This window comes from Paroedura picta, chromosome 3 (genome assembly GCF_049243985.1).
Source record: "Paroedura picta isolate Pp20150507F chromosome 3, Ppicta_v3.0, whole genome shotgun sequence".
Lineage (NCBI taxonomy): Eukaryota > Metazoa > Chordata > Lepidosauria > Squamata > Gekkonidae > Paroedura > Paroedura picta.
In genome coordinates, this window is record NC_135371.1 from 61,425,085 (window position 1) to 61,448,308 (window position 23,224).

A 23,224-nucleotide genomic window follows, 5' to 3' on the forward strand; every position below is an offset into this window, starting at 1 on the left:
GAGAATTGGTAGCCCTGTTGTCTCCACCTCACAGTGTTAGGGAGCCCTCAGTGCCTTCACCTACAGATGATCTTTGGCTCTATACAGAGCAATTGATTAGGATGGCAAATGCCATACAAATCAACTATTTATCAACTTAAAACAAATCAGAGGACCCTATTATGGACATTTTAATTATGGCTGAGTCAGAGCATGTTGCCTTATAACTAATTAAGGGTGCAAGTAAGGTGGCTATGAAAATCTGGGAATCTCTGGCCTCGGTAATCTGTAGCTTCTGCAGCAGTATCATTGAAGAAGTTAGAGAATTTGTATACGATTAGGGAATAGGGATGCCATTATTTATTTAGACAATATCATATTCTCAGCAGTTCTTCTGGCAAAGGGAAGTCAGCTTAGCATTCATCTCCATTAGATAGAGAGGGGGAAAGAATAGGCATGTTTAGAAGGAAGATATATTTGTCAAACACTGGGCCTTTGAATGGTCAACCTCCAAGCTGTGATGAGCCGTCATCAGGTGATTCTCTGGAACAAAATGGTCCCCTTTATTGAATCTCTTTCTGAAGATAAACAGCCTTCAGTTAAAGCAATTATCAGTGAGGGAAATACATTAAGAAAACAGCAGCCTAATGCTGAGTGCCATGATGCAAACTGTCACAGCAGGTCCATGGCAAATGGTTTAGTCATCAATAGATACTCCTGGCTGTGTTCCTCCACCCTTCTTCAGGATACTAGGGACAAAGTGAAGGACTCCCCCTTTGAGGGAAATGACTTGTTTAGCCAGCAGACAGATGAGATCCTGGACAGGATGATGAAATACAGGTTGGCTGCTAAAACCCCAGGGATCATGGGCTCTTCCTCGGGTCAACCAGGCAGAGATATTGGCAAAGACCATCTTACTGTTATCAAGGGTTCAGCTCATTTTGGTATCTGGAATAAAGGTCCCAGACCTTCCTGCCAACTTCAAGGCAGCAATATTCCCCACCTAACAGGACAAAAGAAAATACAGATGTGGTTTGATAAACACAAAAACAAAAGCCTCATAGTGTAAAGAACTCAGAAATTAAGAAAGACATTTCTAAACATCTCTAAAGCCTATAATTCTACAAATTAGACAACTGTTTCTTATATCAAAGCTTTATCTCCTCAGTCCATCTAAAATCTTCTTTTTGATTGGATTTAATATCTCAGTGCCATTCTGAAAAATATTACGTAAAGAAGACTCCTACCTGTTGTTCCAGTCCTGACCTAAAAGTCAAATCTGCTGTCAGTAGTTAGGGTGGGAAATTCAGCTTTATCATTCCATAGCAAAGAAACTATGGAGTCATACCCTTTTAAGCCCACTTATTTCAATAGATGTGGAAGGGTGAGACTCTGCTTATCACTGCACTGTAAATGAACTTTCCTTCTGATCCAACAAGGTGGTTCTTATATTCTCTTGAAGACATGACAGCAGGCCTGCTCCTGTTGCCTCAAGTACCTCTCATAATTGCAGTTGCAATCAGAAAGAGCTATCAGGTGTGAAATGCACTTGGCAATGACTGGAAGCAATGGCTATGTTATCTGGACTTGTGTTTCTTATGTCCCTCCTGGCATTGCTACTTGACTGCAAAGATTCAGTGTCTGGAAATAAGGGCAAAGCTTAAAGAATGTAAATGGCACTTTAGCCCATGGGCTCATGGTACTTTCTTGAATGTATGTATGCACATGTGGAGGGCATCCTTGGGTTTGCTGTGTGGCACTGCTGGTTAGATCTCTAGCCCCAGCCAAATCTTTGGAGTTTGTAAATAACATGATTCAGTTTTTCAAAACTTGTTCTGGAACAGGAAAGATGTGCTCTGCCAAGGGGACTCAATTGCCAGCCAAATTAGCCTAGAAACCTCTTGCACTCATACAGCAGATTGCCATAAACAGAAACCATGCACAGGGAAACAGACATTAAATGAATCCTTCCTTTTCTCCGGCCAAAGGGACAAGTAAGGTCTTCCGACAATCTGACTACTCAACTCTGTCCCATGGTGCCTTGATGTCTTACCCAGTTCAATCTCTTTTTGCAATTCTTTCATTATGGCTCAAAGCAGGGAACAATCAATAGGACTACAAGAAGGGATGCTAGGGGTGTTGTTACAAATGTTTTTGATAGTTGAACTTACCATGTTTGAACATACCTGTTGGACACAAGCAAATCAAAATCAGTATCCAGCTGAATTAATACCTGAAAAATACCAATAAGGACTGTAAACAAGGAGGCATGTAAGAAGCATAAAAGAATGTTCTTAATTTCTTAGATACTTTGTCAAGAAATGTTTATTCAGAATTGTATTCCCATAAAAGTAATTGATGGCACTTAGTGTAGTGTAGTGTTCAGAATGTCATACTAGGATCTGAGAGATCCAGGCTTAAATTCCCACCTTGCCAGGGAAACATCATTGGTAACATGGGGTCATTCACATACCCTCTCCGCCTAACCTACTTGACCGGGTTGCTGTTGTGAGGATAAAATCAAAGAGAGGAGAATGTTGTAGGGTGCTTGGACTGGGAAAAAGGTGGGATATTAATGAAGTAAAATAAAATAAATTGTCTTATTTTACTTCTGTCCCAAGTCTTGAAAACGTCTGTGCAAAGAAGCAGAAAAGGAGCTGACATGCAATACTGATTTTTCCATGTTCTATCATTTTAGCAGCTTTTAAAAAAGATTTTAACAACTATAGTCAAAATGCAGGTCATATGAAGACAATGTCTCCATTTTTGATATCACAAAAAGACACTATCACCAAGGAGATTTTAGTTGTTAGTGGTTTTAAAAAAGATTTCTTCCTCAAAAGATTTTAGCCCTCAGTATCACATACAAATCTTTCTGCTTTATATCCTCAGAAAGTTTCCACTTTCAGGAAACAAAATTGAAAAGGAGTCATTGCAAAGGTAAAAATGATTACAACTTGTATGTGAACTATACAATAGTATACCATAACCCTGGATCTAAATAAGCATACAGCTCATTTTGTATGTTTTTCTTTAAAGGCTGCAAGCAATTTAAAAGCATCCTAGCATGAATGTAGTAATGAAAGGAGGCTACCAATGGCTAGAGGGGAAATCTTTAAAAGAGATGTTATGCTCAAGTAAGAATGACCAAAAGAAGGGCAGTCTTGTGCAATGTGTATCTATAGTGAGGGCAGGCAGCCAAGCTCATTTTGAGAATAGCTCAAAAACCATAATGTTCTTTTTTCCCCCAACATAGATCAAAAGCAAAAAGTCTGCTAGAAAATGACTGAAGCCATTAGACCATTACACAGTAAAAGCACATTAAAGAAAGTTATGGTCAACGCAGGGAACCTATAGAAGAAGAAATCTTTGCATCAATCTTCACTACAGATGACATCAGGGAGATACCAGAACTAGAGAAATTGTCACAAATTGATGTGTCAGAAGAAGCGCTTTAGAGCAAATAAATGAAAGAGTAATATGTCACTAGGACCAGATGGCATTCATCTGAGAGTTCTGAAGGAACTCAAATATGAAATTGCAAAACGACTAACTGCAATATGTAACCTCCTTGCTCAACTCAGCTACTGCAACAAAAGAATGGAAGGTGGATTAACGTTAACTTCATCCTTTAGAAAAGGCTCCAGTGGTATAACGTAGTGCTGAAGTCCCTAAACCTGTACCTTGGGAAATGAGTAAAAATCTCTAACAATAGAGTGATATGCTGGAGAAAAGGTATACCTTTTGTAAATATAGTGAAGCATTTCATGAAAACAGCATTTCTTTTAGAGCTGGTGAGAGATGGTAATAAGCATATTGATTGATTGATTGATTGATTGATTGATTTTCAAATTTTTAGACTTCCACTCCTGGAAAACTGGCTTGGGATGATTTATAGAAATCTAAAAACCCCATAAAACAGTGAAATTCCAATAAAACCCCAAGATGGCAGTAAAAACACAACAGTGGGATGAGCCACTAGACTGTTCCCACCCCCAGCCCCCATATCCACAGTCACAAATCACCCAGGGTGCAGCTACAGATATGTCCAGTGACTTTTATGGGCCGACACAGGGAGAGAGAGCAGTTCATTCTAGCCCGGCCTCAACCAAATGCCTGCTGGAAGACCTCCATCTTATAGGCCCTGTAGAACATTGAAAGCTCTGTCAGGGCCCTTAGCTCTTGCAGGAGCTCATTCCACCAGATTCTGGGGCCAGAATCAAAAAGGCCCTGGCCCTAGTCAAGGCCAGGCACAGCTCCTGCCTGAAGAGCGAAGATCCCTGTGAGGGACATAAGGAAACGAGCAATCCCTCAGATAAATGGGGCCCAGGCCACGGATAGCCTTAAAATAAGATGGCCAGAAGTCCCACCTTTAGCGGGACAGTCCCGCATTTGGAGCATTTGCCCCGTGTCCTGCAGCATTTTCTAATTATCCCACAGCATTCTATAATTTTTTAATTTAAAAATTAATTATTTTATTTTTATTTTATTTATTTGGTCTCGCACCGCGAGGCAGCCCAGCAGGCAGGCCAGCAGGCAGCCATGGCTCAGGAGGCCCCCGCGCAGGTGCTGCGTGTGCGTGTTTGCGCCCCCACCGGACGCAAACGCGCATGCACGGCAAGTCCATGCATGCAAGTTTGTGCCTGGGCTGCCATACGTGCGCGGTGCCCCGGGGCGCCCTCTCCCCCCACCCCAGCACAGCGGTGCGCAGCAGCCAAAAGGTTGCGGACCGCTGCACTACTCCACTCCATGATTATGTTCTCAGATAGCAAAATGACTAGTAAAGGAATGGTCTCTCGTTGCAGAGAAACAAGCTCAGGGTTCCCATTGATTTGTCATTGTCATGAGTTAAAATTTCCATGAAAATAAAATGTTCCTTACGTTCATTGTTGTGGCGTGTCTGTATCTTATTTTGAAGGGATGTTTAAACATTACCATAGCGATCAGAGAGTGTTAGGGCAGAGGTTGAGAGTAGAGGAGTAAACTACCCCCCCCACCGGGCCTCAGTAAAATTGTCAAGCGTTGAGTGGTCCCCGGTGATAAAAAGGTTGGAGACCACTGCTCTACATGGCAGCCTTTTAAGTACTTGAAGATGGTTATCAGATCCCCTCTCAGTCATCTCCTCTCTGGGCTAAACAGACCAAGCTCCCCCAACCTTTCTTCATATGTCTTGGTCTCCAAACCCCTCACCATCTTTGTTGCCCTCTTTTTTAGCCACCGAGTCACACTGCTGACTCATGTTCAGTGTATGGTCTACTAAGACTCCTAGATCCTTTTCACACATGCTACTGCCAAGACAAGTCTCCCCCATCCTATATTGGTGTAAATGGTTTTTCTTACCTAAATGCAGAACTTTACATTTGTCCCTATCAAATTTCATTTTATTCTGTTTAGCCCACTTCTCGAGCCTATCACATTATTTCTGTTGCTGTGGCAACTGTGCCTGGTGTTGATGCAGAAAGAACCACTCCCACCTTTGAACCACTTCAAACTTCCAACCTGCAGGGTAATAAGAGAGATGGGTGGTCCCCTATACATCTCTGGGAGCTTACTAGTAGTAAATGACGGCAACAGCCTCTCAGTCACTGTTCCTAGCATGTAGTCAGAGATATACCTCATTTGAATTTGCAGTTTAAATGTGACTTTCATGGCTAATAAAGCTATCCCCTGCAAATCTAATTCTTTTTTTAAGCCATCCCTAAGTATAAAATATTGATTGATTGCATTTCTATACCGCCCTCCCATAAGGCTCCGGGCGGTTTACATAAAACATAGGGATATACATTGCAATCATAATAACAAATGTTGCACCTAGTATGTAACAAAAATCCCAACAGCTGCTCATTGTCAAGTGAAAGTCTTTTCAGCCAAGAAAAGGAAAATTGGGAAAAGAGAGGGAAGTGGTAGTTTTTCTCCTCCCTGCCAGCTCCCATTATTTTCAAGTGAGTTTTATATAAAGCTGATCCTGAAGAAACTGGATCCAAAAGTCAGGATCCTGCTCTCCTTGGCAGCATATGTTTTTGCCAGCACGGGAAGAGAATGGCAAGAGAGAACAATTCTGCTCTGAAGCTCTGAGAGTGAAACATTTTTGCCTCTCAGAGTAAATCTCCTTATGAAGAACAAAAGAGCTGCCTGCCAATGTTGTGGAAATCTGGGTAGGAAAGGGAGGGAGAAGCGATGTGCAAAAGAGCAAGCGCATATCTCAGCCTCAGCAGTGGGGAGTTTGCCATCTTCCTACCATAATTAAATATTGTTTGCATTGCTTATTGACAGAGCACTAAGCTCCACTCTGTTTTAATTTGTTCTTTGATAGTCGCCTTTTGCTGCTAATTGATTTTCAAGGGGGTTTTGTCTGATTTAATACTTGCTGTGCTGCTGAAAACCGCAAGGCAAGGGTAAACAGAACCGAGTAATGAGCCAGGAATCCGCACATCTTCTTAGCCAGTGTGCTTACAAACCTCATCTACCTGATGCAGAAACTGTGTATGTAAAAAAAATCAGCAAGACTTCCAGTCCCAGCAATTTCCATCCAGCACTCCTGCTGCATCTGTTGCTATGGTGCTAACTTGAGAAAGGGCTCGCAAGCCTAGATGTCCTGTTTCCCAGCAACCTGCACCCTCGGGAATGGGACAGGACTCTGCTTGTGAGAGAAGCACAAATGTTGGGGTATTATAGTGGTGGAGAGCATAAGATCAGAGCAGGACATATTCTGTTCAAAAGTGAACTCTGCCGTATACTAACCGGGTAGCCTCAGGCCCCTTAACTTCAACCTCTGTTTGTAATATGAAGATGATTATAATATTGACCCCCTTTAAACATTTCTTGTAAGGCAAATGGATTTGGATGTCGATTTTCTTAACATGAAAGAAATACTGATATGCTCAGGAAGGAGAGTTAATCATGAATCCTTCTGGACAACTGCTGTCTTTGTGCCAACAGAGTTTACAATTTGGAGATATTCCTTATAGTTTACAGAATTGGGGAACTCATAATTTGTAAATGTTCTGTAAGACCACCTAATTAGTGCTGACAAAGTTTCAGGTTGCAGAGAGAGTGAAGCATCAGGCTGCTCAAAGAATAAAGTAGTATAGAAAGAGGAGAGGAGAGACCTAACTAACTGTTGTTGTCTGTACTCATTCTGTTTGACTGCTGTTCTGGAGACAAGCAGGGAGGAAGAGTGTTCAAAAAGCAGGAAGTCTCCTGTGGAGCCAATCAGGACACTGGAGGAGATAATTTGAAAATCATCAGGAAGTTCCTATCCTATTTATGCTAAATATACATCTCCTTTGATACCCCCTCAAGACATCCTTTATATTATGCTCAATTATGCACATTGCAGATCTTGCATATTCCAATAATAAGTCCTATGGCAAGGCCTAGAGTCTGCTGCAAAAGTTGTTGTTTATCATAATATTGTTTTAAACCATTATTCATTCAGTTAGTCTGTGGACCAAGAAATGTTACTCTTAAGATGGAAATTGCTGTTCTAGTACAATGTTTTTATTAACCATTATAGTCTTCCACTGCCAGATACCTAGAAGTTCCCACCACCCCTGGTGGGTGGGAGATCTTTTTAATTACCTTGAACAGCAACCACCTGTGAGATATTTAGCAACTGAGATGCCAATGGACCCATACTTTTACTGGCAAGAGTTGGGCAGAAGCACTGTAGGCACAGGGTATCTTCGTCAGGATTGTGGAAGAATGTGGTTGCTCACTGCCAAGGGCAATGCACAACAGCATGAACCAATGACTTTAGAAACTCATCCAGTGCACTTCTGGGCAGTCAGCAGCTATATATCTGCATAGAGCTTTTATCTCTGCCTCCAGCATGACTGTGCATTACTTCCACAAAGACAACATGGGGGCCTCTTCTTGGCTTGAGAGCCAGTGTGGGTAACGGTTAAGAGCAGTGGCCTCTAATCCAGAGAAGTGGGTTTGATTCCCCACTGTACAGCAAGTTGGGTGACCTTGGGCTCTCTCAGCCACACCTTCCTCACATGGTGTCTGTTATGGGAAGAGGAAGGGAAGGCGATTTTAAGCCACTTTGAGACTTCTTTAGGTATCAAAGCCAATTTATTCTTCTACGAGACGGCCTCACTGACTGCTGCTGTCTGAAAGTAGCCTGAATGTTTATGGTATGTCTTTTTTTTCTTTTCTCAGGATGGTCCAGAGGGAGAAGAAATTGAAGGAGAACCATCCAACTCCTTGAAGTTGGACTTCATAGATGATGCACATTTTAAAACGAAGGTTAACTATTCTTATGCTGCTGTACAGATACCAACAGACATCTATAAAGGCTGTGAGTCACCCTCTACTACCACCTTTTCACAGAACTCTGAATTTTAAACTGTAGAAAATCCCTTATGTTAGCTAATGATGCTTGCTAGATAACATGTGGATTGGGATTATTTTGTCCTTTCATCATGGTAATAGATAAACTTTAACTGAATTAGATCAGATTTCTCCCTCTTTCCAATGCAGCCCTCTTCAAAAGGTTACCAAACAACTCAATGATTTTTGCCTCCTTGTGTGCTCGAGGCTGGGCCTGTTCCTTGGCAGAGATCTTAGTGCGTAGTGCCTGTTCTCTGCTTTTGGCACTCAACTCCTGGTCATTCAAGGTGACTGGTAGAGGACTGGTGAGTTGATAGTTCTGTTTTGCAGCAGGGGGTTGCATTCCATAGCAGGCTCTCCCAGTTGTGTGGATGCAGAGCTGCGAGAGAATCGCCATATTAAAATTCAGGAACTGTAGATGCAAAGGCTTGCTTTTTTGCAGAAAGCTGTAGAGTAGGGATGAAGAGCTATCTTGAGCCCCTGACTGTTGGTCATGCAGAGAAGGGAGAGGCTATCTTGGCTGTAGTGTGCTGGCTGCTGGTATCGGTGGCAAGGGACAAACAATCCAGCTGATGAGTTAGGAAAAGCCAAATTGCATGACTGAAATGCAAAAGCTTGAACTTCATGTTTCCAAAACGTACATGTGTTTCAAGATTTGATTGATTTATACTGCAACAAGACCACAAGCTTTGTATTAAAACCTTCAAAGGCTATTCCTTTGCTTTTGTTTCTGATGGGAAGGCTGTAGAGAGAACCCAGGAGTCAGCACACAATGCAGCACACGTAAGCCTGGTAAAATCAGTGGGCTTAGATGGTTCACTGTCTGGCCTCAGCTGCTGCACAAAAAGCAAACGACAACCCAGCTTTGAGCATATCTTGCCAACCGCATGATGACGTTTTTAACCAAAAAGATCTCTTCTTCACTTCGGGGGACAACTTCTGATCTTTCTGCACTTACAAGAAATCTCTCCAGTTGCTCTTTCCTGTTTCAAATAGAAAAGCACGGAAGGTTGCAGATAAATGTCAGGGGCCTGTGGAAGTTCTGTTTATGAAAGCTCAGGACACCTGAAGTAGGGCGGGGTGTTTGGACTGCTAGCTGCACTGCACCAAAACCACCTGCTGTTGTTTTATTCCTGGCTGCTGTCATGAGGGGCTGCATGCCCTTTGACAAGCTCCCCAACTGGAGCATTTTGAGAGCAGGTATCGATCGGGCTGTGTCTTTAAAGAGGCATCCCCTTTTGGAGCATTTCTCCTCATGCAGGCTCTAAAGAGGGGCTTGGCTGTGGCCCTGGCCATGGTTTTCGATAATGGTTGAAAAGTGCAATTGCAGTTCTAATTAAGATGGGGCATAGCCATTGTCTCTAGCACCATATTGAAAATGTTTCTCCTGTGTGTCACGGTGCTGTACCTGGCAGCTTGTGTAGCACATATGCCCATTACGAGTGTCACACTGCTGCCAAGACTGCTTTGTCCTCATCTCTGTTGCTCTCTCAGACTTTTGCTTCCTGCCTCAGAAGGAAAAGCATGAAGCCTGTCTTTGTAAATGCTCATTTGCAGAACACTTTGATATATGCACCATTTGTACTGCAGGTGAACTAATTTCCATTTGATGCTCTAAAGCTTACATTGCATGTCTACCTGGTCCTTTGCTGCTACTGATCAGTGTCCTATGGAGGCTACTGCAGAGTAACTGTTTGTCCCTGGGAGACCACTGATTTTGGAATGAGGGAAAGTAGACAAAGAAGGGTTGGGAGTGAAAACTTCCACCTGTATGTGAACTTTGCAGCCGTCAAGTCATAAAATTGCAAGCTGTGACATGTTTATACATAGGAGAGTTCACTAAGATAAGTAATGTGGTCCATTTAGAATCATGCCATACTGTTTTACTGTATTCTAATTGATGAGGGGGAAACAGTTGAAGGGGGGGCATTTGCTTGCATGTGTGCAGGTGTGAGAGATTTCCTGTTTTATTGGGGAGGGTCACTGGAGCTCTCAGTTTCTGTCACAAGGGGCTTGCTTTGAAGATGTGTATTTAGTCTTGCCCATTGCCAAGTTCTTTGCACTGAACAGTCTTCACTGTGTAAATGCTTCCGATAGATTTTCAGTCTTGCGGGAATAGGCCCTAGGTGTATTCAGAAGCTCTTAGCGCTGCTGCCTGTTTACAGTCTAATTAGTGCTTTGTCCTCCCTGCATGGCTCATCACCAGGCAGGAAACTCATTCTTTCTCATTAGCTCTAAAACAGTCACAGCCAGGCCTTGTATCTTCACTCAGAGCCTTGAGATCTTTGTTACCACCACCACCACCCCCCACCCAGGGATTCTCTCTCTGTTGACATGAGAAGATGGGGAAGGAAAGCTAGCCTTGACTTCATCCAAGGTAGTAAGCAAGAAGGCTTTGGAAGGCTTTATATGCCTTGGCTCCTGCCAGTGTTTAAGGGAGCTTCATTGGCAACCAGAGGCAATTCTCAGGGCATGCCCAGCACTGTGCTTATGCTTTTCGAAGCTCTTTACATTGCACACAGTCACAAATCAGAGAATCACAGTGGCAAGACTCTGGTCCCACAATTAAGCTCACCTGGGAGCAACAGGGGTGGAGGCAGCTATTACAGCTTCATTTTAAGCTGCTGAACTGATATCATTAGGGGGAAAGTACACAGTCCTGAGTATGAGTCTATAGTCTAAAAGAAATTCCTCTTTCTGAATGATCTGTAGAACAAAGAAGAGTTCCTATATCCATGGCATTTAAAGTAGTTCATATACTTGTTAATAATAGATGACTTTGTTGGAACACATTCAGATTATTAAAGAGGAATGCAAGCCACCCTGCACTCACAGACACCATCACCTGGTGTACTGGGTCTGAACAAGCTGTACTGCTGTTGGTGTATGTGTACATCAGCATTAAATAACCCTCAGCCCTTTCTCTCAGCACTGCAGCTGACCTCTCCAGTGGCCACAGGAAATTTTGCACTGATTTCATTTCTGTGTTGCTTCAGGCATAGTGCAGATAAGTGGAACAAACAGCAGCAGGGGGTGATGTGTGCCGTTTAGACTATTAGCTTTCTGGCATGGGCTCACCAGCCATGCTTGCCAGAGGGTACACACAAAGATTTTCTGTGTGCAAATGCCCACTGAGTTTCTCCAGTCCTCCTTTTTCACCTGTTCCCAACTGCAGTGGAAAGAGTTTCAGTAGGTTCCCCTGCCTGGTGCATATAACAAATACTGGAAAGAACAGCTCTTGGTCTCCCTTTAGTGGCTGATTTGAATATCAACATTATTATTAAGTCTCCACTACCTGCTAGCTACAGGACTTTAATATGCTTTGAAAATTTCTTCATTGTCACTTAGAAATCTAATCAAAGGTGACATAGAAGCTTAACTTTTATTGCCTTTCAGCTATGCTGTAAGCTTGGGAAGGTGTGTTTTCATTATAAATTCAAGTTAATACCCTTCCATAGACAAGCTAATTCCAGCTAACTAACACTGGTAGGAGGCACAGAGTTATCTTGGCTAGCTGAGTCAGACTCACTTACCAAACCTCATCTTGTGATTCAAGGTAGATGGTTTCACTCTGGTAATCTTGCTTGGTCTCCTGAAGTAGAGACCTGAGTAGAAGCTCCTTTTCATTTGAGGTTTGAGCCTGCCCAAGGAGTGTAAGTGAACACAAGTACAGAGTCCATCCCTTGTTCTTCAGCTCATTTTAATGAGGCTTTGCAATGGTTCTTTCCACCCTCCCAAGCCTCTGCCTCAAATGTCCCTGTCACTATGCAGTCCATCATGCACCTATGTCTTGCTGGCAAAAATCTACAGACAACCACATCCGTGGAATTGATTTCCCTGCCTCAACATCAGTGAATTAGAAACTGCAATTAGTTTTATTACCAAGCTAGTCCAGGCTGAGCAGCTAATGAGGCAAATCATGAGAATGGGGGGAGGAGACCACAGGGGGGGACAAGCAGGGCAAAATGTTCATAATTTCTAACCTCCTGTTCTTCATACAGCATAACTGCTGCCAAAGCCGTATAAATCAGCACACAGTGCCATGGAAGAGAACTGCATGAAAGATTAATTCTAGGGACGGACACAAACTGGCTCATGAAATAAAGTTCATAACAAATTTTGACCAGTTTGTGGTTCATGAACTGAAATTGGTGACAGGTCAACTGGCACAAACTTTCCATGAACTTTCAAGTGGTTTATCATGGTTTGTGAATGGATAATTTTCCGGACAGACAGTCTTGGCTCAATCAAAATGTTTACCAAACTTCAAAAGCAGGGTGAGGTTCTTTTTGATCCTGTGCCTGACATTTTCCCCAAAAGCACTTTTCTGGAGGCATCTTTGGAGGGGGCATGATTTAGACACCCTAAATCCAGTCTGCACATAACTTGGAGGGCACGTAGAGGAGCATCGGGGGGGAGGGTCCTCTGCAAGTTTGATGACTTTAGTTTGCACAGGGTCCATTCTGTACATCCCTGACCCTTCTGAAGGCACACCTGTCATTTCCCCAGAAAACACTTTCCTGGGAGTACCTTCTTTGGGGGACTCAGCCCACAAAAATCCAATACTTGCCAGACTTGGAGGACAGATAGGGAAGAGTCAGCAAGAGATTCCCTCTTATTTGGGGGTCTCTAGCACATTGGGGGCTGTTCTACCACATCACAAACCTCAGAAACCAAAGCAGTTTGTTTGGTGTCTATAAGTTCATGATGGTTTGTGGCTCATGAATCCAGCATGCCAAGAACCAACGTGAACCCATTTTCCCAGTTCATGCCCATCCCTAATTAATATGCTCTGGGGAAATGTGGCCTACTCAGAGAAGAACAATAACCAGAATGGGATAGAGAATCATAAAGAATCTGGATGTGATATTGGATCTTCCCTATCGATGGAAACCCAGGTCATGGGAGTAGCCCACACAGTGGTTTACCACCTTCGTTTGGGAAGGCTACTAGCCTACCCTTTTCTTTGAACTTGAAATTGCAGCTGGTGCAGAATGCAGCTGCTAGGGTCCCCACAGGGACACTTTGGAGGGCCTGTATCCTGCCAGTGTTGAGGCAGCTGCATGGGTTGCCAGTTGCAGCCCAGATCAAGTTCAATGTTCTGGTACTAACCTTTACAGCCATCCACAGCTTGGGGACCTCTTGTCTCTCTTTGCCCCCCCCCCCCCCCCCGCAGGGCTCTTTACTCTGTGGCTGCTAATCTTCTGGAGATCCCCAGCCCGAGAAAAGTTTGCCTGGCCTCTCCCCAGGCTAGGGCCTTCTCAGCCCTGGCCCCGACCTGGTGAAATGAGCTCCTGGGTGTGCCAAGGGCCTTGACGGAGCTGGTACAGTTCTGCAGGGCCTGTAAGACAGAGCTCTTCCACAAGGTCGTTTGTTGAGGCCAGAGCAAGTAAGATCAGAGACCCCTGCTCAGTCTGGGCTAGTCCAACAGACTATGCCAGTCCATCAGGCAAGTCAGCACTCCTTCCCCATGACAGGTGACAGGCTGGTGGAATGGAGTGGGGGAAGGGTTATTATTCACCGCCAATCTTGTGGTTTCGATATGCTGGATTTTAATGTGGGTTTTATTGGGAATTTTATGTGACCTTTGTTACCTGCCATGAGCTGCTCTGGGAGTGGCGGGCTATAAGTCTAACAAGCAAACAAAGTGTTGGAGCACAGAATTTTCCATGGGAAAGCATCTCCTTAATCTAGAAACAGCTTTCAAAACAAATTCTAAAATCTTTCTTTTATAGCTAATACATAGATTGGTTTGCCACATGGATTATCCCCAGCAAGTGAAGAGTCTTGGTTCCACTGCCATCAATTCCCACGTAACATATACATTCTCCATCAGTAACATATGCATTCTCCAGACTATAAAGGCAAATTGTACGGCAAACCAAACTTTGTTACAACCATTAAAGGGGCAATTGCTATACAGAGGTTGGACCTTAAAAAAAATTCACACAAGAATAACATGTAAACATCTCTATGTTACTGGAGGGAAGATGAAGCATATTTGTACCATCTTCCTTTGAAAGCAAATGGCAGGATACAGCTGCCTGTGTTTTGTTCATCCTGGGACTATATTGCTAGAACTCAGGATGAGAAAATTCAGCTTTACTCTGTTCAGTAGAAACTCTAGATTTCCGATGGTATATCTCTCTCAGACAGTGGGTTTACCCAGCTTCTGCCACATCAGAGGATGGCATTGCCACTCATCTGCACCAATGCTGGCTATGATCCTAGGCCATTTAATCTTCATCCCAATGCCTTTTTAGAGTTCCCAAAGCCTCATAATTGCATGCCAAACATCCTGCCTCCAACTGTTATTTAAATACAATAAATTCTGGCAAATCATTAGGTAAGGCATGCCCTGATATGCTGTGAGCTTTTTTGATGGAATTTTCATGGCCAAATATTGCAATTAGAATTGTGATTCAAGCCATTTTACTTGAATTTAGTTCTCCTACCACTCACTGCATTCAGACTTAAGAATTAAATCCCACCTTACATTGCTATTATGCAGAATACAGAATAATTCATATGAATTTGGGTTATTTCCCATCTGTTTATTGCAAATCTACATGCTATTTCTGTCAAGTAAGATATTTTGAACTTTTTCACACAAAGTAGTGATTTCTTTAGAAATGTTAGTTTCTTATCAAAAAGATAAGTTGTGTGAAACAAGCTTTCTAAGGACATTCTTAATTCACAAGAATCAATGGTGAGACTAAATACCCACATTTCTCTACCCGAAGGAGTCTCAAAGCTGTTTACAATTACCATCCCTTTCCTCTCCCCACAACAGGCACCCTGTGAGGTTGGTAGGACAGAGAGAGCCCTGATATTACTGCTTGGTCAGAACAGCTTTATTAGAGTTGTGGCGAGCCCAAGGTCACCCAGCTGGCTGCATTGGAGGAGGAGCAGGGAATCAAACCCAGCTCACCAGATTAGAAGCAGCCACTCCTAACCACTGCACCATGCTGGATCTCAGCCTTTTTTTTTAAGGTTCCAGGGCAATGCAGGGGGGCAGGTAGGCATCTCTCTCTCTCTCTCTCTCTCTCTCTCTCTCTCTAGTAACGCTTTCTGAACTTGGACAAATAGGTCCACAGCTTGACTCTGTCACAGGGAAATGACACCTGTGGGGTGGGTGGGATTCCCAGGTCTGATTGGCTGCCTTGTTATTGGCTTTACAGATTGATTGGCATGTGATCTCTGGTTTAAGACTGGGTTTACAACACTGTTCCTTGCTTGAATTTGTTTTGCTTGGATAATCTGGTTTGGCACTGGTTGCCACACTGGCCTGTTACTCTGATGAGATTTTCTGGCTTGATGTGGGCTTTGTTGGTTATGTTTGTATTTCACCAGGGGTTCAGTTTTGACCAGTGGTTGCTCTTTTGTGCTTCACTATTGATTGCTTTGTCTTGAATTTCCTTATAGGAAACAATAGAGACAAATCTATCAATGCACCTTGTTCAGGGACCCATAGAACTGAGCCGCTTAATCCAATTTTCTTGAAACTCTGAGGGTCTTTAGTAGACAGGCAGCCTCCCTGGAATGGTGGGGTTATTTGCTATAAATAGAGGCTCTCCAGCCCCAAGAAACCATCCTTTACAGGAAATTATGGGCCAAAAAATTCAGTATTAAAAAAATCTAGAACGTTATTGGAGACCTGAATAATCCAGAACACTGGTAAGAATGCCCTTCCTCAAATTTGAATCCAAAAATTCTGAATTTTTTTCAAGTGCATTCTGTATCATGGGTAGAGTTTGCTGTTCCTACCAAGTTCTTGTTATTCATAACTTATCATCATGTTTACTAATACAGTAGCTATCAGAGTGAGCTACCGATGATCCCAACAACCTTTGTGACTTACTAAAGATGTGTGCATGGTTCTGATACATCACTTTAATTTTAATTGCATTCTATGTGATGCTGCTGATATTAGGCCAGGTGGAATTAATTTTGAGACAATCTCCTGAGAGTTTATATTGTATACTTTTATCAAGCTACAGATGTGTCATATAACCTTAATGTGTCCTGTGGCCCCTTGAGTACATCCTGGCAACGTTTGCTTTGTTAACCAAGCAATCCCAGTCATAGTCTTCTCTTCTGTAACTCTTCTTTCTGTTCTGATTACTTAATACAGTAATAGAGCGAACTGCGAGACTGATAAAAATGCCCAGGTCCCATTTGGCTGATATTATCTCATTCTACCACACACACAAATTAGTTGGTTCATCGTACAATCAATAGGAGAAAATTATTCTATTGAAGCGTGAACAAGAGAAATCCTCTGATCTGAACATTTTCCTACATATCCCTCATATCTGGAATATTGACTTGGTGGGAGCTCAGTTTTGCAACAGCCCTCCCCAAAGCCCCACATTCATCTATTTTCAGTGGCCAACAAAGGTCAAAGGTTGGCAGAAACATTGACAAGGGGAGGGAATGCATCACTGCTGTCAAGAAAACTGGCCCAATCTGTGATACTGCTACCATAGCAATTGGGACATTCCTTCACCTATTAATTTAAAATGAGGGAAAGGCATTGGCCATTTATATGGCACCAAGATGTAGTTATCTTCCCTTCTTGATCTTTCACTGGCTGAGATCACTTGGGGAAGTAAAAGCCTGACCAAAAAAATTTGCACGGAGTCCTGCAATTTACCAACAGAAGATGCTGACAGCTGCCAACCTTTTCAGCTTTCTTCTCCCTTCTCTTGATGAACTTCCCCAGTCTCACAACTAAATTGGCTCATTCTTTCTGAGGTTCTTCAAATAGCTCCTGGAAAGGGCTCTAGCTTGTTCCAAGAGTTCTCTGAAATCTCAGAAAGATCTGGCCCATTTCATATGCCTCTCTCTAAGCCCTCCACTGTTTCAACAGTGGTTTGCTTTTCCTCCCTCCTGTTGTCCCAATAGCTTTCCTTTCCTTAAAACTAACCAGCAGCTGTGGCAACCAAGGCAGTATAAATGGAAATGCTTGTCCTTCAGCTTTCATCAGACCTGAGAATCTGAGAAATTCCCTGTAGAGAGCCAGCTTGGTGTAATGGTTAGGAGTGTGGACTTCTAATCTGGTGAGCTGGGTTTGATTTCCCGCTCCCCCATATGCAGCCAGCTGGGTGACCTTGGGCTTACCACAGTACTGATAATGTTAGCAGTAGAGGATAAAGTGATGAGTGGTATTTGGGAAAGCTTAGCCCGGAAAGATAACAGCAAGGCCATATGATCGCTGTCAACCCTATAACCAACTTCTAAGCTGCATACCTTATTTACAAATTCCTTGGAGGTCACACAAAGTCAATTACATTTTGCCCTAAACTAGAATAGTGAGAATGGACTCACTATTGGAATGGAGAATAAACTAGAATGGACTCCGGGGAATGGTAGAGGACAGGAAGGCCTGGAGGATCATTGTCCATAGGGTCGCGATGGGTCAGACACGACTTCGCACATAACAACAACAAGAATAGTGAGTGTAATAGTTTGAATTGGGAAACCTGACCAAACCATTTAGAATTTTTAAGTTGAATTTACTACAAAGATCCAGAAAAGCACTGGAGGCACTATTTGAGCTAGTCAATAAAACTAATGGGGGGAACAGCAAGAGATTTGTGACCTATGCGTGCATTAAAGTCACCTAACAATATAAAGTTAAAAGCAGGATAGTCCATTTTTAAGGAGGATAAAAAGTTCATTAATTCTTCCCACTTCAAGAGTCCTTCTGGGTTTTTAACTGGTGAAATGTACACATGAATCAATATTGAGGGGGGATCAGTTCTTAACAACACAGCTTGGGCTAGAGGTGAACAGGACCTGAGAAATGGTATGAATCCAAGAAGGTTCAATTTGACAAACGTTACAAGTCCAGCCTTGTTTCTACCCTGAATCGCTTTTTCAGCTGGAAGATGAAAAGAAGCATAGCCAGGGAGCGAAGGCTTGACCTTGGACCAAGTTCCTTGCAGGAAGACCAAATCAGCTTGGGCTACAGGTGAACAGGACCTGAGAAAGGGTATGAATCCAAGAAGGTTCAATTTGACAAACGTTACAAGTCCAGCCTTGTTTCTACCCTGAATCGCTTTTTCAGCTGGAAGGTGAAAAGAAGCATAGCCAGGGAGCGAAGGCTTGTCCTTGGACCAAGTTTCTTGCAGGAAGACCAAGTATATTTTTTCAAGAAGGAGAGGAAATCTGAATCACCCAAATTATGATTCCATCCTGCAATGTTCCATGAAATTAGATTCAAAATGATATCAACAGGGCATTAGATTACATAAACTATCCTGGCGTCAGATAGATGAGGGTTCTAGTTGTTGGAGGCTGAGATCCTCTGAGGGGATTGTCATTCACAATAGGATGTTGTGCTATGGTCATTTCTTGTGAGGCAGAGTCCAGCTTTCCAATTTCATAGATTTCAGGACTTTGGGTAGTCCTGGCTTTGAGCATGCCTCTCTAAGTATAGTTTGTGCAAAGCGGGAGAGTCCAGTTCTATGTCCTGTTGGAGTTATATATGTTGAGACCTACTTTCAGAAACACCATCATTCACATTGGCTAGGAGGTTAGGAGTCGAGAGAGTACTTGGAATAATCTCTTGGACTGGAGCTAGAACAGTAGAGGGAACCGATTCCTTCACCGTTTCTTCTAAGGAATATTCAAATGGTGGCATGGAATCAAATGCAGTTGGAGAATAGAACAGACTTGACATATCTTGGGTTGCTTCGGCTACTAGGTTAATAGTTGGCTCTTTAGGGCTTCGTTTCAATTCCATTGTGATGAAACTGTAATAGTTAATAAATTACTTGATAGCAAGGATCCTGCTCGAATCTCCCGAATTGCAGCATTTTTAGGCAAGGTTTTTAGAATTAATTCCTTGTTTTTAATGAAACTGTGTAACTCTGCTTGATTTTTAATTTTATTACTCCTTACTTGTATTGTCTCCTTACTTGTATTGCTCATTATGCCAATAAAGGCTTCTGTATCTGTATCTGCATCTATCTATAACAGCACTGATAAAGCTGTTCTGACCAAGCAGTAATATAAGGACTCTGTCAACCTCACCTACATCACAGGGTGTCCATTGTGGGAAGAGGAAAGGGAAGGTGAATGTAAGAGACTCCTTGAGACTCCTTTGGGTAGAGAAAAGCAGCATATAAGAATCAACTCTTCTTCTTCTATATGAAGGCCTCTATGAACTGTAATCTGTCAGGATTTCTGGGTACTTACCCAGCTAGGCTAACTATCTGTTCTTTATTTCAAGGAATGGTGCATTATTTACTATCAGTAAAAATACTCGTGGAAGAGAGGAGCTGCAATATAACTGTAAAAAAAATCCCAAACCCTATTTTAATTCATTGCAGGAACAACATAATCTAGCAAAATCCTGATAGTGTTCTGACACACATAATTCATCATCTTTTTGTGGTCTTACAGAGTGTTCCTTATTTTGGAACATTTCCAGTAGCAATCACAGAGAGCACTCTACTTAGAATTATTATTATTATTCTTTCTGAATTTCTTTCTAGAATTAGGTTTCATCTAACACAAGAGATTTATTTCTAAGTAAATGTGCATGGGATTGTGGTGGGAAAGTCCTGAGCTTCTTTTATAGGCCTAGTCACAATTCAAAGGGATTTTTTTGTCTTGAATCCTGAAAGCTCATTATTTTTAGGGGGAGGCTTTTTGAATCCCACCCAATCACCCAGTTTTGAATCCCTGCATTCTCACTTAATGGAAGAGATCTTCTTCTTGTGCAGAAGGGTATTCCCATATGTTTTTGGGTTGCCAACAGGCCTGGAAAAGAATGTCTTGTGCCTTTAACAGAGCCAAAATGGACTGCAAGCTGCCAGGTGATGTTATTTACCACCATGTCATGAAAAACTTCAGCTGACCATTTCCACACCTTAAGGCTGCATTAAAGAGACAGGACACTTTCTTTCTCCAGGAGTTTGCAATTCTACATGTGAACATTCCCCAAATATTTAAATATCCTCCCACAACCATTGCTTTTGATTATTATTCATGCAAAGTCTGGAAAGTATTATTTAAGAGGGTCATTATGAGAATACAGATTACAGTGGAGGGAAGCAAAAAGGAAGATCTCTGTACACATTTAGGAATCTATTAAGGCAACTTTTTTTAGTCTACAGTATTTTGCTTCTTTTGCAGTTTTGTCTGTAGAACAAATGGTTGGGACACCTGGCCTGTGTTAAAAAGAAACAGAATGAATCATTGGAAAATTCTTCAGTGAATGTTCTCGATGAACTAACAGTGGGGAGTTATTCTACCTCTGATGTATATGTATATGGACATGGAGACATCTTGCTTTGGGAGCCGGAATGGAAATCTGCTTTCTCATGACCATTTGATGTAAAATAGCCACTTTCTGTTGTCAAAGCTAGAGACACCTCCCCCTAGGCACTTGTGCAATGTCAGAGGATATATGATTCTGATATACATTAGTTAAATTTACAAAAGCACTGGGTCCTAAATTACAAATACTACTGTTCCTAATGTTGTTATGTTACTCTAGCTCAATCTTCTCTTCAGTGGAGAACTGTCAAAGGAATAAGTCTATTACCAGAATCAGTTCTTCATGCCCAGCTGTTTCATATATATTAATGTTTCTGGGTCTCAAGATACCATAATACAACTATAGTTAATAACAACAATTTTCAGTGCATGTAACTACCTTGTGCTTGATAAAAACCCTAAAGCAACAAAGTTGACCCTGAGAGGCTTACCACAGCTTACTACAATAGAGAATCCTGCAATGCAAAAGTGAAAAGTAAATGAGAAAATAGGATTGAGAATGCAGCTGAGCAAGCAAAGGGAAGCATGAAACTAAATTTTATGGAATTTATTGTCTATCATTTCAAAAAAATGTATCTAAAAACTACCACAGTTTACAGTAGTTGAGTATTTTGATGATAAAAACTTCAAACATTTCACCTAGTAAAATTTCTTTTTATGACTTAACTTGACTGTGTCAAAAGGAGTATTTCCATTACATTTTAGACATTCCAACAAAAGCAGATAGTTTCATTCAGATATAATTGTGGAAAAATGCTTCTTAAAGGGGAACATCCTATTTACTGTATTTTTTAAAGGAAGGAAATATATTTCTTTCTGCATTGAAGGAGCAGAGTGCAGAAGCCAAAATGTTGAGAAGGCAAAATAAAATAAAAGGCATTGTTTAGCATAGCTACAGATTAGTCTTGTTGGTGTTGACTTGTTTTGTTTAAGTGGCTGCATAACCATAAATTCATAGTGGTTGGTATCCAGTAAGTAAAAGTAAAAAAAAAAAAAACCTACCTTAAAAAATCATAAGAGAAAGGTTGTGTCACTTCAGTAATGAGAACTCCTCAGGGGCTTCTTGACTTTTCCACTGATTCTGCCTGAATGAATTTGTCCACAAGATATTCCCAGTTTTGCCATGGAAGCAGGGAACCAGCCACTTCCACTGACTTAGGGGGAGGGGCTTCTCATATTATTACCACACCTGGGAAAGGGGTTGAAACCCAGAAGTCTACTCTACCTCAAAACACCTGCTTTCTTTCCCTGCTCCCCCATCCTCCTCAGTAGGGTAGGTCAGCTGAGATCACTTCCAACCCAGTTCCTGAGCTCCTTGAAGCTTGAAAAATGTTTCAAGAGTTCCTCCACAGCCAAAGGTTTGGAAAAGGCTGTTCTAATCACAGAACTGTTGGGAGCTCATCATTGTTGTTCAGTAGTAGAAAAAAGGTACGCTCAGTATGTTCCTTATGCTGAATTAATGTCTCACCAATTTAGTAACAGGTGGGGAATGGAAGATGAACAGATCAAGAGCAAGCCAGTGAAGTCAGAATCTGTAGAAAACCAAAAATTGATTGGCTACTATCTTTGGAGACAAAACTAGGGTAAAATCTTTGGGGTAGGCAACTGCTGGTATATAATGTCCTATACTTTGAAATGGCATTTTTCGCTTAATCCTTGGTGTAAACTGTATGGAGCTTTTATTCCAACCCCAGATCAATTCAGTCCCTGCCCTCTACACAGAATGCGATTTCCATTCGGATTTGGGGTGATTTAAAATTTCTTTCTGCAGCAAGAAGGATTGATCCAGAGTGACCCTACCTTTATTGTGAGATAACACTCAATATTTCAAGGGCCATTCTGCACCGGGATCCATGTTGCAAATTGGTTGCGGAACGAAAAATCGCCATTTTCAATACTGGAATTCGTCATTATGCATACCTGCCTTTGTAGTGGAATCCAGTTGTGTTTCTATCGTTTCCCACAGGTTTCTGGTCTCGGCAAAAATCGCTAGCCAGGAAGCGATATTGCCGAGCTTTGTCCCGCCCCTGGCCATCAAGCAGCCAATGGGCGGGCGTTATCATGCTCCCAAACAGCCCCTTTCCCTTTAAGGAAGGTTTTTTTTAAAAAACACACACACACACACATTGCAACGAATCTGCATTGATTCGTTGCAACGGAGAGACCCATCCAGCTAGCAGGTGATGTTTGAGCTGCTGTTTCATCGTTGCCACGCTCCCCCCGAGTGAAAAAAAAATACCCCCCCCTCACGGGCGCAATTTTCGGCCGAAAATAATGTGTAAAATAAAGGGAAAATAAACCAGCCTCTGTGTTGCTTGTGCTTGGTGACTTTAAACAGAGGGACTGCAGCCGGGGAAGCCTCGCTGGGTAAACGAAGGCTTGCCGGTGTGTTGATCTCCGCTCGCTCGGAGAAAAAAAATGGTGATCGCTTCGCCGGAAGATCAGAGGAGAGAGCCAGGGGGAGGGACTTTGCAGAAACCGCAACAATGGTAACGCACAGAACTTTACCGCTAGTGTTGCAGATTGGTTGCAGGAGTGTAGCGCTTTCCGGAAGGTGAATCCACTTTTTGGGATTTTCCTGAAAGCGCTACAACGAAGCGCTTTTTGCGGATCAGTTTCA

General features: G+C 42.3%; 1 protein-coding gene and 1 long non-coding RNA gene across 5 annotated transcripts in view; one reads left to right on the forward strand and one right to left on the reverse strand.

Moving 5' to 3' along the window:
* Positions 1-23,224, forward strand: part of CACNA2D2 (calcium voltage-gated channel auxiliary subunit alpha2delta 2) — an 861,961-nt gene that overhangs the window by 617,228 nt on the left and 221,509 nt on the right. For all 4 annotated transcript variants that reach the window (XM_077325943.1, XM_077325945.1, XM_077325944.1 and 1 more), the window contains one exon: positions 8,143-8,281. In XM_077325943.1, the coding sequence (XP_077182058.1) occupies positions 8,143-8,281 (139 nt within the window). The remainder of the gene's footprint in view (positions 1-8,142; positions 8,282-23,224) is intronic.
* Positions 324-21,830, reverse strand: LOC143832105 (uncharacterized). The gene is made up of 3 exons (XR_013229091.1): positions 21,607-21,830; positions 2,151-2,212; positions 324-982 (listed from the first exon to the last, which is right to left on the reverse strand). It is a non-coding gene; the product is annotated as an uncharacterized LOC143832105 (long non-coding RNA).